The following is a 15,767-nucleotide window of genomic DNA, read 5'->3' on the forward strand; positions in this document are numbered from 1 at the left end:
CTTCCCCACTCCGTTTCTGCTGACTTTTGCTCCTTCTCTGTCTAACAAAGTGCCCTCCTAGCTTGGCTGCCTGTGGAAGGGAGGTCACTTTTCCTGCCTCTGCCTGCTGCCATTGTTGTGAGGTACCACCTTAGAAGCTTGGGGGCAGCACCTCCTCTTCAGCCTTCCCTAGAAGCTAGGCAGTGATGGTGCCTCAGCCAAAGCTGCCTACAGCTTGGAAGGTCTTCCCATCCTAATATATGGGCCTGATGAAGGAAGAAAAAAAGCTTACCAATCCCTGAGCCTCCCACAAAACCCACCAGTCCCTGAGCATGAAACCCCACCAATCCCTGAGCAACCCAAGCTCAGGACTTGAAATCCCACCAATAGAAATCTCTGCTCTGATAAGCTCTCCCCCCCCCCCCCCCCCCCGCAATCCTATATAAGCCCTGCCCTTTGTTTCATTCCCTGCTGCCCTCTCCTGGGAGCAGGATCAGCCAACTTGAATTCATCCCTCCACACCCTGGACCCTCCCAATAAATCTCTTTTGCTAGATTTGCTGCCTGGTGTGACTCTCTCATCGGAAGAAGCCAAGAAGTGGAGCAGGGCTGTGGCTCCTGAGGAGGCCTCCTCTCAGAGCTATGTGGTTCTTAGGCTCCTGAATCCCAGGACACCTTTCCAAGTGAGCAAGGACATGTCTGCTGAGTCAGGCACCTGGAGGGAGAACAGTAATCCGCCGCACACATACATGTTTATGTATTCATTGACTTCTATGTATGGATATCCTATACACACACTTTATCTTGACACTAGGCTAGATTCCTTCCTGAGATAGGCATGAGCTTGTCTTACTGTGTTAAGAGGCTAAGGCAGGAGAATTGCAGCCTGAGTCACATAGTTAAACCATCTATCTATCTATCTATCTATCTATCTATCTATCTATCTATCTATCAGAAGTGGGCCTGCAGTAGTTTTGTTTCTGCCCGAGCAGACATTGAAAGCTGCTGACGTTAAAGATAAGTATTTCCACCTGGAGAACAACCCCATATCTGACTTCTGCCCTTCACTCTGGTCCAGTTCAGCAGCTCCACCCAGTTTGGCCGGGTGCCAGCTGGTTCTGGACTTGTCATCTGAGCCCAGGCAGAGCTGATGGTTTTGTGAGGCTATTTTTAAGTCCAGCTCCTTGGCCTATACCCCACCCCCAGTTATGCCACTGGTTGCCTATGTCTGCCTGTCCCTTCTGGAATGCTGATTGGCAGTTAAGGGCTGGAGTGGGGGCTGGGAAAACTGTTATAAAGCTAAAGCGCCAAGCAAGCAGCTGTCACCTGGAGCTGCGTCCCCCTGCCGCCATGGCCACCCACCGCCTAGTAATGGTTCGCCACGGTGAGAGCTCATGGAACCAAGAGAACCGTTTCTGTGGCTGGTTTGATGCAGAACTAAGTGAGAAGGGGACTGAGGAGGCCAAGCGGGGGGGCATTGCCATCAAAGATGCCAAGATAGAGTTTGACATCTGCTACACATCAGTGCTGAAGCGGGCCATCCGCACCCTTTGGACCATCCTGGACATTACGGACCAAATGTGGCTGCCTGTGGTTCGGACCTGGCGTCTCAATGAGAGGCACTATGGTGGCCTCACGGGCCTCAATAAGGCCGAGACAGCTGCAAAACACGGGGAGGAGCAGGTGAAGATCTGGAGGCGTTCTTTTGACATCCCACCACCCCCCATGGATGATAAGCACCCTTACTACACTGCCATCAGCAAGGTGGGCCAGGTGGTGGGCAGCTGGGAGGTTGGGAGCCCGGGTGGGAGGGCTACCCAGGGAGCAAACACAAGTGTCCCTGTGCCCTTCCCTAGGAACGGCGTTATGCAGCCCTGAAGCCTGGGGAGCTGCCTACCTGTGAAAGCCTCAAGGACACCATTGCCCGGGCCCTGCCCTTCTGGAATGAGGAGATTGCCCCTAAGATTAAGGAGGGCAAGAGAGTGCTCATTGCAGCCCACGGGAACAGCCTTCGAGGCATCGTGAAACACCTGGAAGGTGAGGCCCACTCAGGGAGGAGGTGAGGGGATAGCAGAGACCAGTGAGGGAAGAGCCCTGACGAGTTTCAGCTGCGAGGGCTTTGAAAGGAGATGGAGGGAAGACTCGAGAGACACTCTTTATGTGGCTCCATTTCCAGTATACAGTGGGCTGCTAGGACAACGGTGGTGGTGTTTAGCCTGCACAGCACAGCTGACTGTGGGCTGAACAGGCTTGAGGCACCCGCTGGGAAAACGTGCCAGAGCTCTGTGCATTCAGCCCTGAGTACAAGCCACTTGAGCTGGTACAGAACTCTTGCTAATTTCTTTTCTCTCAAGAAAGTCTTACTATATACACAAGGCCTTGGATTTGAGGTCCTTTTGCTTCACGTGTGGACCTACGATGCATAGCCAGCCCAGCTGCACAAAGCTGATCTACTGTGTCTCCCTCCCATAGCTTCTCTGGGCAAAAAGCAGTCTGGGTGCAGAGCTATGGAGCTACTTCTGATTTCAAGCTTGTGGTGGTGCTCCTGCTAGAGAGCAAGGGCCAACACACAGGCCCTGGAAGGCCATATGGTGTAGGGAGGACACGAATTATGGCCTCAACTGGGTCTTAAGACTCCAGAAGTCTATATTAGATTTTGGATGACCTTTAGGCTTACTGGGATCCCAAGAAAAGAGTAGGGTGTGGCCCATTTCTCCAGCTCCAGAGTACTAGTGGGCAGATGAGCAACATGAGGGTGATACCCCTGCCCCTCCTCCCTGGTCTTCCTGGTTGGTAAGGATGGGGTGATGGCAACAGCAAAGGTTGAGCTGCTATTCCAGTCAGGGAGTGCAGCAGCAGGCAGTGGGTCAGGTTTCCTGTTCCTCCCCTGTTGAGAATTTAGAACCTCTAGAAACCAAATGACATTCTTCCAAACCCTTTAGCCTGGCCAATTCACACTGGACTGAGCGCATGCGTTGGACCACTCAGGTCACTGCTATTCATGGGGGATGTTCTTGTCTTGCTGCTGGGCTATTTCTGTAGACAGGTCTGCCTTGACCTTTAGGCACATTTTTGCAGCCTTGCTTTCAGGGATGGGCAAAGTGGCAGCATCCCAGTACCAAGGCCACAAAGGCCATGCTATGAATTGAGTGAAGGGGCTAAGAACACTGTTCTCTGCTCTAGGGATGTCAGATGAGGCCATCATGGAACTGAACCTGCCCACGGGAATTCCCATTGTGTATGAGCTGGACCAGGCGCTGAAGCCTACCAAGCCCATGAGGTTCCTGGGAGATGAAGAGACAGTTCGGAAGGCCATGGAAGCTGTTGCTGCTCAAGGAAAGGCCAAGTGAGGGTGGACATGGGCAATAAAGTTACTTGTGCATAGTGCCAAATTTAGTATAGCCAGGCTTGGTCTGCCCAGCTCAACTCATTAGTCACAGGAACTCCTGGGTTCAGGTTGCAGCTATTCCCAAGTCAACAGCTATGGAGGCAGAAGCCTAGTACCCATCCCTGGCTATTGGGGGCTAGGGCAGGACCATGCAAACCCTCTGTAGTGACCCTGGAGCTTTAGAGCCACTTGGTTATATTAGAGAAAAAAAGAATGTGACCTGGCCTTTTCCATGAGTAACAGGAAGTGTGGCTCCTGACCAGCTTCCTTCAGGGCAGCTTTCTGCCACCCCGGTGACCTCTTAAATGGTTGGCTAAGTGTACCTCCAGGCCAAGACAAGCCTAGGGCTAGGCCTGCAACAGCTTAAGCTCATAGGTCCTCCATGGCCTACTGTCATCATCATAAAGTCTAAAGAATAGGCAGAAGATAGGGAGGAAGTAGGCTTGACCACTGCCTGAGGTCGGTGGCTTCCTTGTGCACTTCCACTCCAGGCCGCTACTGGCTAGGTCTAGGAGTCAAGCATGTTCACCCAGCATTTCCAGGCAGATTAGAGCTAGACCATATTGCAGAAGCTCCTGGAAAAACAGCAGCAGTGGCCTCTTCCAGAACTGAAATGCACAAAGGCTCAAACACGAGTTATAGCTTATCATTTATACAGCCCTGCTCACTCTTTCTGAGGTCTGTCCAGGAACTATGACGACTAGGCTGGCCTTTGGCCTTGAACTCACAGAGATCCACCTGCTTCTGCTTCCTGAATGCTGGGATTCAAGGCGTGCACCACCATGCCTGGCTCATTTACACTTCTTGTAGGAGGCCCAACAGCCACAGTCTGTCTGAGGGAACATATGTACACACACACGTACATGCTCAGGTCCGATGTAGACAGAGATCACAGGCTGAAATTCCTCCCACATGGGAGCATTATGGTCAGCAGGGGCAGATGAGCTGCACAGTGCACCACAGCTCTTAGACATGTTTAGAAGACAACAGATGGGCTGAGCCAGCAGATACTGAGGGAACCACATGATGTATGTCATGTCATGTCTTTGATTTTTCATATTCCCAGAGATGGGGGCTTGGGCGTCCCGTTCCTCCTTCCCACAGCACACACACAGGGATAGAAATGGAGTGAGGCAGGGAAGCCTCTAGTATGAAAACCTCCCTGCTGTCAAACCGTTACGGTCTACTTGGACTTTGGTCAAGATTTCGCTAAAAGCAATTCTCTTAAGTTCATGATTCCCAAGGGCCTTTCAAGACGGCTGCAGCTACCACCCCTTAGAAGCCACACAGAGAAACAAAGGCAATGCAGAATGTGGCCCCAGAAGTCCCTGCTCTGAGTTCAACTTCTCAGTGCTGCTGTCCTTGGACAGAGGCTACCCAGAGCCGACCACAGGTTAAGCTTGGCTCAATATGCCACTCCCACTGGGGTCAAGTGTGAGGCTGGTAGAAGGGTCTGGAGGTTGCAGTAAGCATTTGGGGAGGAAGTGGATACTGCCACATCTGGGGTCACAGAGCACTCAAGGCAAAGAGAGCCTTGTCCTCATTGATGTTCCATTCCTGAAAGAGTGCCAAACATTAACTCTTAGGCCTCCTCTTTTAGCAACAAGGAAGCCACTTCAGTGGAGAAGGAAGACAGGTCTCAGCCTCACTCTATGAGCTCCACGTAGTTGGCAGGAAACATGCCAAAGTGGCCATCAGGCCCATAGCCACGCCACCAGCCTTCATCAATCACCTCGATGCCCGTGATTAGGTTCTCAGGGTCAAAGGAGATCTCTGTGTCGTCAGCTGCAGGAAGGGAAGCCGAGGCATGGTATCTCTGGGCCTTCCCACATCCCTTACCTGTCCCCAGGGAGCCCTGCCTTTCCTCCGTTAAAGGTCAGAGACTCCCTGCTTCCTCCTCAAAAACAGCCCACTGCCATCCAGCCTGACAGCACCCACGTGACTGATTGCAGTGGCCACTTCTCAGGGCAAAGCTTCCTCAGAGAGCGCTCCTGTAAAAGGCAGCTCCACAACCCCCAGTCCGTTCCCCAAGGCCTCCCCTGAGGAAAGCTGGGAGCCAGTATCCGAGCCTCAGTGCTCTGTTCAGACCTGAAGGTCCACAGTAAGAACAGCTATAGGGATTCCTGCCAGGGGATGGTGGGCAGCTATCTAGAGGCACATGCTCTTCAAGACAAGCCCCAACGCCATGGGCACTCCCAGTGCAAGGGGCTCTCCACCTCACATCTTTTCTTTCGGGTGACCTCTGGAGCTACCCCCCATGAAGCCCCTATACACATTCCTGTCCCCTAATCTCAGGATCCATGACCTGGGATGGTGGTCAGGAATCTTACCTGCCTGGTAGTCATACAAAGCCCGGGCGCACAGCCCTTGTCCGCTGAGGCCCTGGCCCTGCATGTAGTTGTCAATGTGTACAGAGCCAGCCTCTTGCTGCTGTTCCTGCAGACGTGAGAAAGACGGCATTACCCCAGGCTCAGCCTTCACCTGAGGTCCCATTAAGCCGAGAGCTGAGGCAAGGGCACAGAGTACAGGAGGGCCTTTGAGGCCAGGGGTCTTTGCTGCCTGATACACCTGCAGCACCACTCTCTTTTCAAAGATACAGAAGCTCAAGGCAGCACACAAATCCCTCCAGCCATGGACTGCAAGGAGCTCTGGGCATCTTCCATCAGTCACGCAGGGGCACTGGCCCACACAACCCAAAGCACTGCGCGGCTCCGAGTCAAGTAAGAGTATACTCCCTGGCAGACTGCCTGCCCACCACGCTCAAGGCTCTGGGTTCTGCCATCCATGCCACAAAGCAAAACTATGGTGTGCATGGTAGCAATCCTGCACTTGAGGAGGCTGTGTCAAGGGGATCTCCAGTTGAAGGCCCACACAGTGAGATCCTGTGTTAGTAAAGTGCCTGGAGACAGTTCAGTACTTAAGAACACTTGCTGCTCTTAGAGGACCCGGGTTTGGTTCTCAGCACCCACATGGTAGCTCCCAACTCTAATTCTAGTTCCAGGGGATCTGATACTCTCTTCTGGCCTCCATAGGTACCACACACATATATGTATGCACGCTAAACATTCATACACATAAAATAAAAACAAACAGTGAAAAACAAAACAACAACAACAACAACAACAAACCCACCCCTAGTATCCTACAATGTGCCACAGGAGACTCAGGCCTACATCCACGGCCCCCATCCCCCTACCCCTGTCAGGAACCCACCAGTGGCGGCTCCTCATAGAGGTTGTCCTGCTCTGGGGGTTCTTCGTATGTGAGCTCTTCTTCTGCCTGGGCTGAAGACAGAGTGCTAGGCGCTGGCTCCTCATAGACAACTGTGGCAAAGAGACACAGAAGGTTGTGACCTTCTTCCTACAATAGTCCCCTTCTCAAGCATCAGTCCCCTCCAGGGATGGGTTACAAGGGCTATAAGGGTCTTGCCTGCTCCAGGCTGTGAGACAGGAGGACTGGGCTCTCTGCCATACGAGGCTTCTGGTTGAGTGAGTTGTTTCTGCAGGAAGGGGCTCTTCAGCTTGCCTGAAATAGCCAACAGACACACATGTACCACTTCAGATACAGCACCTGCAGCCTGCAGACCTGCTTAGCTGTATCCCAGGTAGGCCCTGGCTAGCACAGGTCAGGACTCCAGGGTTTGAGGTTGTGTGATAAATCTGTGGCTGGTAGAGTCCTATGTCTATTATGGGTCAGAGTGGTGTAGGATGGTCACTAATGCAGGACAAATGGGACCATCTGGACTCTAGGTGGTTCTCTGAACTCATTTATCCTTTGTTACCCTTTAATAATTGCCCTGGGGCCCCCTGTGTGGACCTCTAGGCTTGCCCTCAGTCCACCTGCTTTGCAGCCAGACTGTGAGGCGGCCTCACCTGGTTGAGAGCTGGAGATGGAGGTGGTGGACATAGCCCTTTCCTTCTGCTTGAAAATCTCTCGTGGGTGTGGGGCCTGCTGCCCTGCAGACTCCTGGGAGAAGCAGAGAAGCATGCTTTGACTCCAGCAGTAAATAGGAACCCAGAGGTTTTTCACCTGACTGTTCCTACCTCAGAAAGCAGGCCCTCAGAGCTGCATCAAGTATGTGCAGAGAGTGGGGTCGAATAGGGAACAGGAAGCAGAGAAACTGACAGGGCCTCTCCCAAAAGCCTCCACCCTGGCTCTTCCCCCACTGGTTCTCTGATGTGCAGAGATGCGCCTCAGGCTGACTGCGGAGGTCTGGGCTAAGCCTTTGATCCAAGATTAAGGATTTCACCAAATGGCCAAGACAGATACAAACCAGCAAGTTCCCAGGTCTGAGGAGAGAAGTCTCAAACTCACCCATTCCTGTCTGTTCCTTGAAACCACTCCTTGCTCCAGCTCACACGTCCTGCTGGAAGGAACGAGATTAGAGGAGCTCATCAGCAGCTCCTCACGAATCTCCCTCAGTGTTCCTCTCAGAACAGGTGAGCATTTGGGGACAGCCCTGGGACAAGGTGGGCTAACCTTGGGGGCCCAGCTGGTCTGTGCTGCTCCTGGTAGCGCTGCTCACGGCGCGCAGCCTCCTGCAGCTCTCGCTCACGGCGCTCCTCCTCCAGCCGCTGCCGCTCCTCCTCAGCCCGTCGCTTCTCCTCCAGGCGACGGTTCTCCTCTTCCTTCTGCAGGAGGAGCTGCCCTCTTAGCCATGTGCAGCCAGCCCCCTTAGTCTCCACCCCTGCTAGGCACTGGGTCCCTAAAGGGCAGGGGTCAGGGAAGGGACACTGTAGCCCATCATGCCCCGTGACTTAACTAAGGTATGTCTTCAGTTTAACCAGCTGTGAAAGATAGCTGTGACAGGAAGCCTGGCAGTGCGCCATCCCCCACTACTATAGCACTCACCTCAGCTTTGGCCCAGAAGCTATCTTTGCCAACTCTCTTGATCTCAGATATGGCATTGGTCTTCTGGTACACAGAGCCCTAGAGACAACATAGTACATGCTAGAGGTCTGGCCCCATGTGGAAGGTCAGGCATGGTATAGCGCAGGGTAACCGGGATTTGCCAGCTCTAGAGAGCAGGTGAAAGCTACTGGGACTGCATCTGGTAGGCTCAAGGGAGCCTGGCCTACCACCCACAAGGAGGTACAGCAAGATGTTTAGAAAAGTCTAGGAGTACCCAGGAGGCCAAGGCAGAAGGTTCTTGAGTTCATGGCAAGCCTGGACTACAGGCTTTTTTACAAGCCTGGACTACAGGGTCTTTTTTAAGACCCTGTCTCAAAAAACAAAACAAGGGCTAGGAAGATTGTTCAGCTGCTAAGAGCACCTACTGCTCTTGCCGACGACCAGGGTTCGGTTCCCAGCACCCACATGGAATAGCCTCAGTAACTCCAGTTCTAGAGGATCCAGTACCCTTTTCTGTTCTCTTTGGGCACAGCACACATGTAGTGCACAGACATACAAGCGGGCACAGCACACATGTAGTGCACAGACATACAAGCGGGCAAAACACCCATACACATACAATAAAAATAAAATACATCTTTAAAACAAAAGGAGAACAAAAAGCTCAGGGAAACCACTGAGCAAGGACATGGCATCCTGAGAACACTGGATATGTTTATATATACATGTGTTTTTCTGGTGGTAACAGGTCCTTATTGATGGGCACAGGAAACGATTTTTTTTTGTCCTAGACTCCTGGCAATTCTAAAGCAGGCTGCTCAGACAGCTGAGTGCTAACAGCATCCAGAAGAATCACCATGGATCCCAATCGTGTGACTAATAAGTGGTTTGAAGCCATGAGCTGTGCAGAATGCCAGAGCCACAGGCCTATGTGGTTTTAGGCTCTGCAATAAAACCACCAGATATTCTCCACAATGGCTACTATCAGGGACCATCTAAGCCATGCTAACACTATAGCCCTTGGGTTACCAGACTATCAAAGCTAAAGGGCCTTTGCCACAAGCTGCCTCTAGAACAGCCAAGCTGGTGGGGTTGGTGTCTGCCAGGGCTTAGGATTGCCATCTAAAGATGCCAAGCAGGAAGAATTAGTTATCCAGACCCTAGAAACTCCATTTCTGGCCTCTGCTCTCAGGCAAGGAAAAAGGTAACAGGTGGGCGGCACTCACCACTGGGGCCTGCGGCCCTGCATCCTGGAAGCAGCTGCTTTCCCTGTGGAAGCTGTAATTGGCCCCAGAGGCCTTGGCAACTTTCTCCATGATGCACTCAGGCTCCACATCCTCCTCAGCCCGTGCATTGATGGTCACATGGGCACCCTAAAGCAGAAACAGCCCTTAAAATATAAGCTCTGTAAGCTTAGGAGAGGACAGGCCAAACTCCTACCTGTTCACAGCAAAGGCCACTGCTGTACATAAGACTCGTGTCAGGCCACACCAGGGCCCCGCTCTCCCCAGCTGTGGATGCTCTACAGTGGCTGCTGCAGTTTATCAGACGTGCAGGCAACTTCCATCTAGTCAATGGAAACTCACTATTCCCTCCTGAGTACCTGACTTGTGACTACATTACCTGTCATCATACACCTTCGGAAGCTTGCTGAAGATATATAGCAGAGTACTTGCCTAGCATGTGAGAAGCTGTCTTTGATCTCAACACTGTAAAAATCTTAAAACTTAATTAAAACCTTAGAAGCTTCTTTACCCAGCAGATGGAAGAACTAAGGTATGTGTAAAGTCATGCTGGCAGAAACTGAAGCAGTCTCAAGCTTCCTTACCAGGAACCACAAAAAAAAAAATAAATAAATAAAAAAAAATTTATATATATATCAAAAAGCCAGCTGACAACTGAGTTATAAATTAATTTTGATAGAAATGTCTCTGAAATTGGAAAAACTACAGCTGTAGGATGAATGGCACAAATGTTTGTCTAAGTGCACAGGAAAGAAATGCATCAAAGGGATGCATGGGGCAGGGCCATGAGCAGCTTGTTCCTTCCTCCAAGTCTTGCTGCTGCTGCTTAAGTTTTCCAGTTTTGTTTGTTGGTTTCACTTTTAGTTTTATGAGACAAGGTCTCACTATGTAGGCCTAGCTGGCTTTGAACTCAAAGAATCTGCCTGCCCTGGCCTCCTGAGTGCTGGGATCGAAAGCACAAATCACTATGCCAGATGCTGATACACCATTCAGACCCTGGGGCTCGGCCATCCCCACTGGATCAGTGCTGAAGTGGTCCTCATCCTGCCCCACTGAGGCCAGCCAAAGGTGGCTCTGTCTGGCTCTGCTGGGTAGAACGAACATTCATCACTAATCATGGCTCTGCTCCTGATTCCAGCTCCTTCCCAGTTCACCTGCATTCAGGGATCCACAGTACTGGATCTTACAAGGGCCTCTGCAGGGCTTGGCTCAGCTCTTACCTTCAGGAAGTTGGCCATGGTGCTGACGTGGTTGGCGCATGCTCCCTTCCGCACATCATTCACACCCTCGCCTGTCTGCAACACAAACACCAGCATGAACCAGGCCTCTTCCAAAGCCACTTCCTGGCCCACATTTCCCAGGAACCCAACAGTTTCCCTATCTCTCCCAACAGAGACAATCTCCCTCTTCCACACTCCAAGCCAAAGCCAAAGCAGAACTCCCAAATGAGTCATATGGATGAGATCAGTCCTCATACTTTCCAAGGAGCTCAGGATATTCTTTGAGAAGTATGGCTGCTGGCTTCCCATGTGGGAGCATTTCTCAAATATTCCTGGTTCCCAACTGGGGGGATCTCTTCTGTTGAAGCTCCTATCTCTATATTCCCAACGCTCCTGAACCTCAGGCCCTCTGCTCCATCAGAACCATCACTAAGAAGAGAACAGGATGACGATTTTCTTATAGTCATTTCTACACCAATCTGTAGGAATCATTCAAGCCTCGGAGAGTGAATTCTAAGCAAAGGTATTTATTCCTTGGTTCACAATGAATGAATGGTCTACTCTGCTCATTCAACCATTAATAACTCACAGTTCTGTTGACCTACTGAATGGTGCAGGAAAATATTCTGTTCCCAAGGAAAGCAGACAAAGGACTTCCCCAATGGCACTAGAGGCAATGAATCCACATACCCAGTTGATGAGGACAAACTTGGGCAGGCCGGAGTTGGGGTCCTTCACCCTGCAGAAGGCATACATCACCTTCCCGCTGTTGAGCTCCTCCACCAGCTCCTCCAGACCTCCCTCTGCAGAGTCAAAGGGAAGCTCAGAGGCAGCCTGCACCCCTGCCCACCAGTGCCTGGTCCAACCCCACCTGTCTCAGAACCATTCTGGGCGCATTTAAAATCAAACTCCTGAGGGTGAATACACAAGCTCAGTGGTAGAGTGCCTGGTTAGCATATACCAGGTCTTGGTTCAATCTCCAGCACCACAAAATTATAAACAAAAAAGTAAATGGAATATAAATAACCAGGTTCTTGGGTCCCAACCCCACTCAACTGATTTAGTAGAGCTGGTAGGACCCAAGAAAGAGCATTTCTGACAAGCATGTTAGGTGACTTAAAAACAATCAGACAAATCCACTTCTCCAAACTCAGAAGGGAATCAGAAATTTTTAAAAAATTTGCTCTTCTTAGTATTTTACCTTTTCTTCTTTCTTTTTTGATTTTGAGATTTGTCTCTCTATATAGCCCTGGCTGTCCTGGAACTCTCTATAGTCTAGGCTGGTCTCACACTCACAGAGATCTGCCTGCCTCTGTCTCCTGAGGTTAGGATTAAAGGCATGTACCTCTATGCATGCATATCATGAATGGAAGATCTCTATGACAATTTTACCAAGGAAGGCCTGGGACAATAGACCTACTAGTGTTTCCTTGTTACAAACTACATGTCCACTCAGACTCCAGGGCCGCCAAAGTCAGACCTTTTAGAACATTCTAAAGATGAAAATTAGTTTAATTCTCACAGTCTTGGCTGGGGTCAGGATGAGCTGCCCAAAGCTATTCTTCCTGACACTGCTTCAATCTCTAAACGTCCCAGGTCACAGTAGAAGCTGGGTCAGGCATTTAGCTACAGGGCTCCAAAGAACCTAGGACAGTCAGCATTCTGATGGGCAACAGAGTGCTGCTTTTGCCAGCAGGAAGCTCAGAATGCTGATATCTGCAACTCTCAGGCACCTACCATGTCATATGAAATGACTACGTGACAATTCTGGAAAGAGGATATATCCACATGAATAGCTCATAGCAGAAAGGCATTTTTCTATCAACAATAGTAACTAAAACCACACTGACTGCCTGAGCAGAGAACATGCTCCAGGCACTCACTTGGAGCTGACATAGAGGGTAGTCAGGTAGGCCCCAACGACAGTCATGTTAGCCTCAAGCAGCATGGGAAAGAGTTAAAGGTTTTCGTTGACAGGTCTGTGTCCCATACCACAGGCATCTCTGGTTCAGCTGACTTGCCAGTTTCTCACAGTGGTAGCCAAAAGCCAGTGTTTCTGCATAGACACTCTGACCACCAAATCAAGGTCCCCAACACCACTTGCAGCAACACCGCCTCTCCCTCATGAGGGTCAGGCCCTTGCATGTGGTTACCCAGGACCAGGGCAGGGCAGAATCAGAGAACATAGATGTGGGCCTTCACCTGCACCAGCCTCATGGCTGGCATCCTCAGTGTGTAGTGCTCTGGACAAGGGCTGCCCATGAGTCGGAGGCTGGGCTGTTTCTCAGACAGCAGCACTGTCCTGGCCTAGCCAAAGAAGAATATTTTCACTAAAAGAAAAATGTTTTCACTGACTAACATGTGAAAAGCATCAGTGTGTCATGGCTGACACGGCACTGGCCCTGGTCCTAGTCAATGCTGGTTCACGTTCAGATCAGGAATAGCCCTTAATGGAGGTAATTTGGTAAAGGGTCTGCAGGAAGACTCAACTGGGCGAAGTGTCACTGTAGCTGAACCAGATGAAGGAGATGCCTGTGTGCTGGAGTCCCCTTTCTGTTCCTGTGATGGCTTAAATGTCACCCACTGGGGCCCAGGGCTAGTCACACTTCTCCCCTTTGTGTATTTCACTCTGATACTGTCTAGGTTCTGAGAGCCTGTTTGGGTTCATACTCACCCCCTGTGCCAGCCACACGGATGTCATTGCTGTTCCCTTCATAGGTAAAAAGAGCCCTGAAAGAAACACAAGTGGCTCAGTGACCAGAACTCAGAGCTCTGTGCCTTGTCTACACCTACCATGGCAGACACATGATCCACTGTGCCCTGCTCTGCCTTGCCATGTAGAAGCTCAACAGGCTACTCTGAGGCTAGCTATGGGACTCCCTAGTAAGAGAGAAAGGCATGGAGACTGGGAAGGACATACATCTACTTAGAGGGAGACGGAGGCTGCAGAGTTGTGTGCTCTTCCTTCACACGCAGGAGTAAACCTCATCTAGCTTCTGGGCACATGTATTCCAAAGGCAAAAGATGTTTAAGTAGTCCTGAACCCAAACACCTAAAGGAGAAGCAGGAAGGAGAAGGATGCACGAGGTACTGCTGGGTGTATGGGCCCTGCCATCTGTAGCCTGAGGATGGAGCAGCAGGTCTTTCTGTCTTGAGTGTCCTGGCCAACAGGCACTTTACCACAAATATAGCAACATAAAACAGACAATGACATAGCACTGAGTCCCAGTTAAGACCACAGATCCACCAACCCTCTAGCAGACAGTTGCCCAGGGATTGTTTCCATCTAGCAGAGTCGTAAGTCGGGTGTGCAGAACTACTCCCAAGAATGGGAGATGATTTTTGCTTGTACGCTTGCTCTCTAGAAGCAGTGAGGAAACAGTGAGTCTGTTTAGTCTGGGCTAGGGAAGCTAACTGACCAGAATGAAGGTTATTGAAGGAGACCAAGCCTGAAGAGGTGGTCTTGTACAGACAAGATGTACCTGAAGGTCACAACATGAGACCCTGACATTAGCACAAATCTTGCACCACCACTCACAACCCCAGCAGCACCTATAGGCGTGAGGTAAAGAGACTGATCCAAGTGACAACAAATCTGTCTGTTGTCTCTCAGTCCGAGAGGAAGCTCCAGACTAGGTTCTAGGGAGTCTAGGAGCAGGCCACATCCTGAGAGTCAGTGAGACAGACCCAGAAAGCAGGGCTGCAGACAGCTCTCCCCAGAGCAGAGGACTCCCCAAGAGCGAAGGCCCGAACAGATGTGCCTTGGAAGGCACATTTGACATTCAGCCTGAGTTGGTAGAGCTCTCTGGAAGAAAAAAGCCCCTTCCTATTGATGGTGATGGGCCCAGGCTGTCACAGCAGGGGGCTGGAGGAAGCAGCAGCGGACAGAGGGATCCAGAAGCAAAGAAAGTCCTCCTGCTTGGTGTCTGGGATTTGGACCTCCAACCTCACCTCACTTTCTCCTATGTTCTATTCGAAACCACCTTCGAGAATGTTTTTCAGTTAAAGCTAGGCACAGTGGCGCATGCTTGATAATCCCAGCACCAGAAGGAAGAGTTCAGGGAGATCACAAGTTCAAGGCAAGACTAGACTACATGGTGAGATTCTGGCTCAAACAAAACAAAACAAAACAAAAAAATATCAAGACTGGGGGTGGGGTGGGGTGACTCAAGTGCTTGCTATGCAAAGCATGAGGCTCTGTCCCCAGTGCTTATAACCCCAGTGCTGATAAGGCGGATGGCTGGATCCTGGAGCTTCCTGACTACCCAGTCTAGCAAAATTAGTGAGATCCAGATGGAATGAGACCCTATCTCAAAAAAAAAAAAAAAAAGACTGGAGAAATGGCTCAGTGGCTAACAGCCCTTTCTGCTCTTGCAAAGGACCATATTTGTTTCTCTTATTCACATGGTGATCTACAACTGCCTGTAAATTCAGTTGCAGGGGACCCCACATCCTCTTCTGGCTTCCACAGGCATCAGGCATGCACATGGCACATATACATACATGTAGGCAAAAGCTCATACACATAAAATATATCTTAAGGTAAGGGCAGAGAGTGACTGAGGAAGTCTGACACTGATCTCTGGCCTCTACACACACTTACACCTGTATGTACCTGTGAATGCACCTGTACATGTGTACACACACACACACACACACACACACACACACACCACCCCAAAATAAAATGTCCAGATGCTTTTTCTTACCTCAACTGAGCTTCACCCTCCTTTCACATTAGTGTGAAAAAGCATGGCACTCTGGGCTGTGTACAGCACGAAAGCACCTTATCATCCGGCCACTCTCCAGATATGTGTGCGCTGGTGGGGCTGCAGCTATGAACAACCTCCGAAAGGTCCTACCCATGGAGCTCAGCTTCCAACAGGAGAGACAAACACACACCTAATGCTAACGGAGTATGCACAAGGTGAAACAGGAACCAGATAAGCACAGGTCAAGCCAAGCTCTTTAGGGAGGGGGCCCGAAATCAGATTATAGGTGAGAAACTAAAGCTACAGGTCTGGCCTATAGTGCCATCGTACTAGCTCTGTGTGTGACCTTTTGTGACTACCAAGCTGAAGACCAC

The 15,767-nt window shown here is 50.7% G+C and overlaps 2 protein-coding genes across 5 annotated transcripts in view; one reads left to right on the top strand and one right to left on the bottom strand.

The window, feature by feature from the left end:
• Window positions 1-1,328: 1,328 nt before the first annotated feature.
• Window positions 1,329-3,328, top strand: Pgam2 (phosphoglycerate mutase 2). The gene is made up of 3 exons (XM_055623918.1): window positions 1,329-1,742; window positions 1,835-2,015; window positions 3,162-3,328. Exons 1-3 carry the CDS (start codon window positions 1,329-1,331, stop codon window positions 3,326-3,328), a joined length of 762 nt encoding a protein of 253 aa, XP_055479893.1.
• A 1,046-nt stretch (window positions 3,329-4,374) lies between these two features.
• Window positions 4,375-15,767, bottom strand: part of Dbnl (drebrin like) — a 13,691-nt gene continuing 2,298 nt past the window's right edge. The window contains exons 2-14 of one of the 4 annotated variants that reach the window (XM_055623915.1): window positions 13,356-13,411; window positions 11,372-11,484; window positions 10,682-10,756; window positions 9,444-9,590; window positions 8,218-8,295; window positions 7,846-7,997; window positions 7,681-7,729; window positions 7,239-7,332; window positions 6,796-6,891; window positions 6,580-6,689; window positions 5,697-5,802; window positions 5,016-5,151; window positions 4,375-4,923 (exon numbers count right to left, since the gene is read on the bottom strand). In XM_055623915.1, the coding sequence (XP_055479890.1) occupies window positions 4,884-4,923; window positions 5,016-5,151; window positions 5,697-5,802; window positions 6,580-6,689; window positions 6,796-6,891; window positions 7,239-7,332; window positions 7,681-7,729; window positions 7,846-7,997; window positions 8,218-8,295; window positions 9,444-9,590; window positions 10,682-10,756; window positions 11,372-11,484; window positions 13,356-13,411 (1,252 nt within the window). In that variant the 3' untranslated portion in view covers window positions 4,375-4,883. Of the gene's footprint in view, window positions 5,152-5,696; window positions 5,803-6,579; window positions 6,690-6,795; window positions 6,892-7,238; window positions 7,333-7,680; window positions 7,733-7,845; window positions 7,998-8,217; window positions 8,296-9,443; window positions 9,591-10,681; window positions 10,757-11,371; window positions 11,485-13,355; window positions 13,412-15,767 lie in introns of all 4 variants that reach the window. The other 3 variants (XM_055623914.1, XM_055623917.1, XM_055623916.1) reach the window with 3 other exon arrangements.

This window comes from Psammomys obesus, unplaced genomic scaffold (assembly GCF_907164565.1).
Source record: "Psammomys obesus unplaced genomic scaffold, mPsaObe1.curated_primary_1811, whole genome shotgun sequence".
NCBI lineage: Eukaryota > Metazoa > Chordata > Mammalia > Rodentia > Muridae > Psammomys > Psammomys obesus.

Bases quoted from the DNA above. Each gene is read 5' to 3' on its own strand.
- Pgam2 (XM_055623918.1), top strand. From the start codon at position 1,329: ATGGCCACCCACCGCCTAGTAATGGTTCGCCACGGTGAGAGCTCATGG. The intron at 1,743-1,834 runs GTGGGCCAGGTG...GCCCTTCCCTAG, and splicing joins ACTACACTGCCATCAGCAAG to GAACGGCGTTATGCAGCCCT. The intron at 2,016-3,161 runs GTGAGGCCCACT...TCTCTGCTCTAG, and splicing joins CATCGTGAAACACCTGGAAG to GGATGTCAGATGAGGCCATC.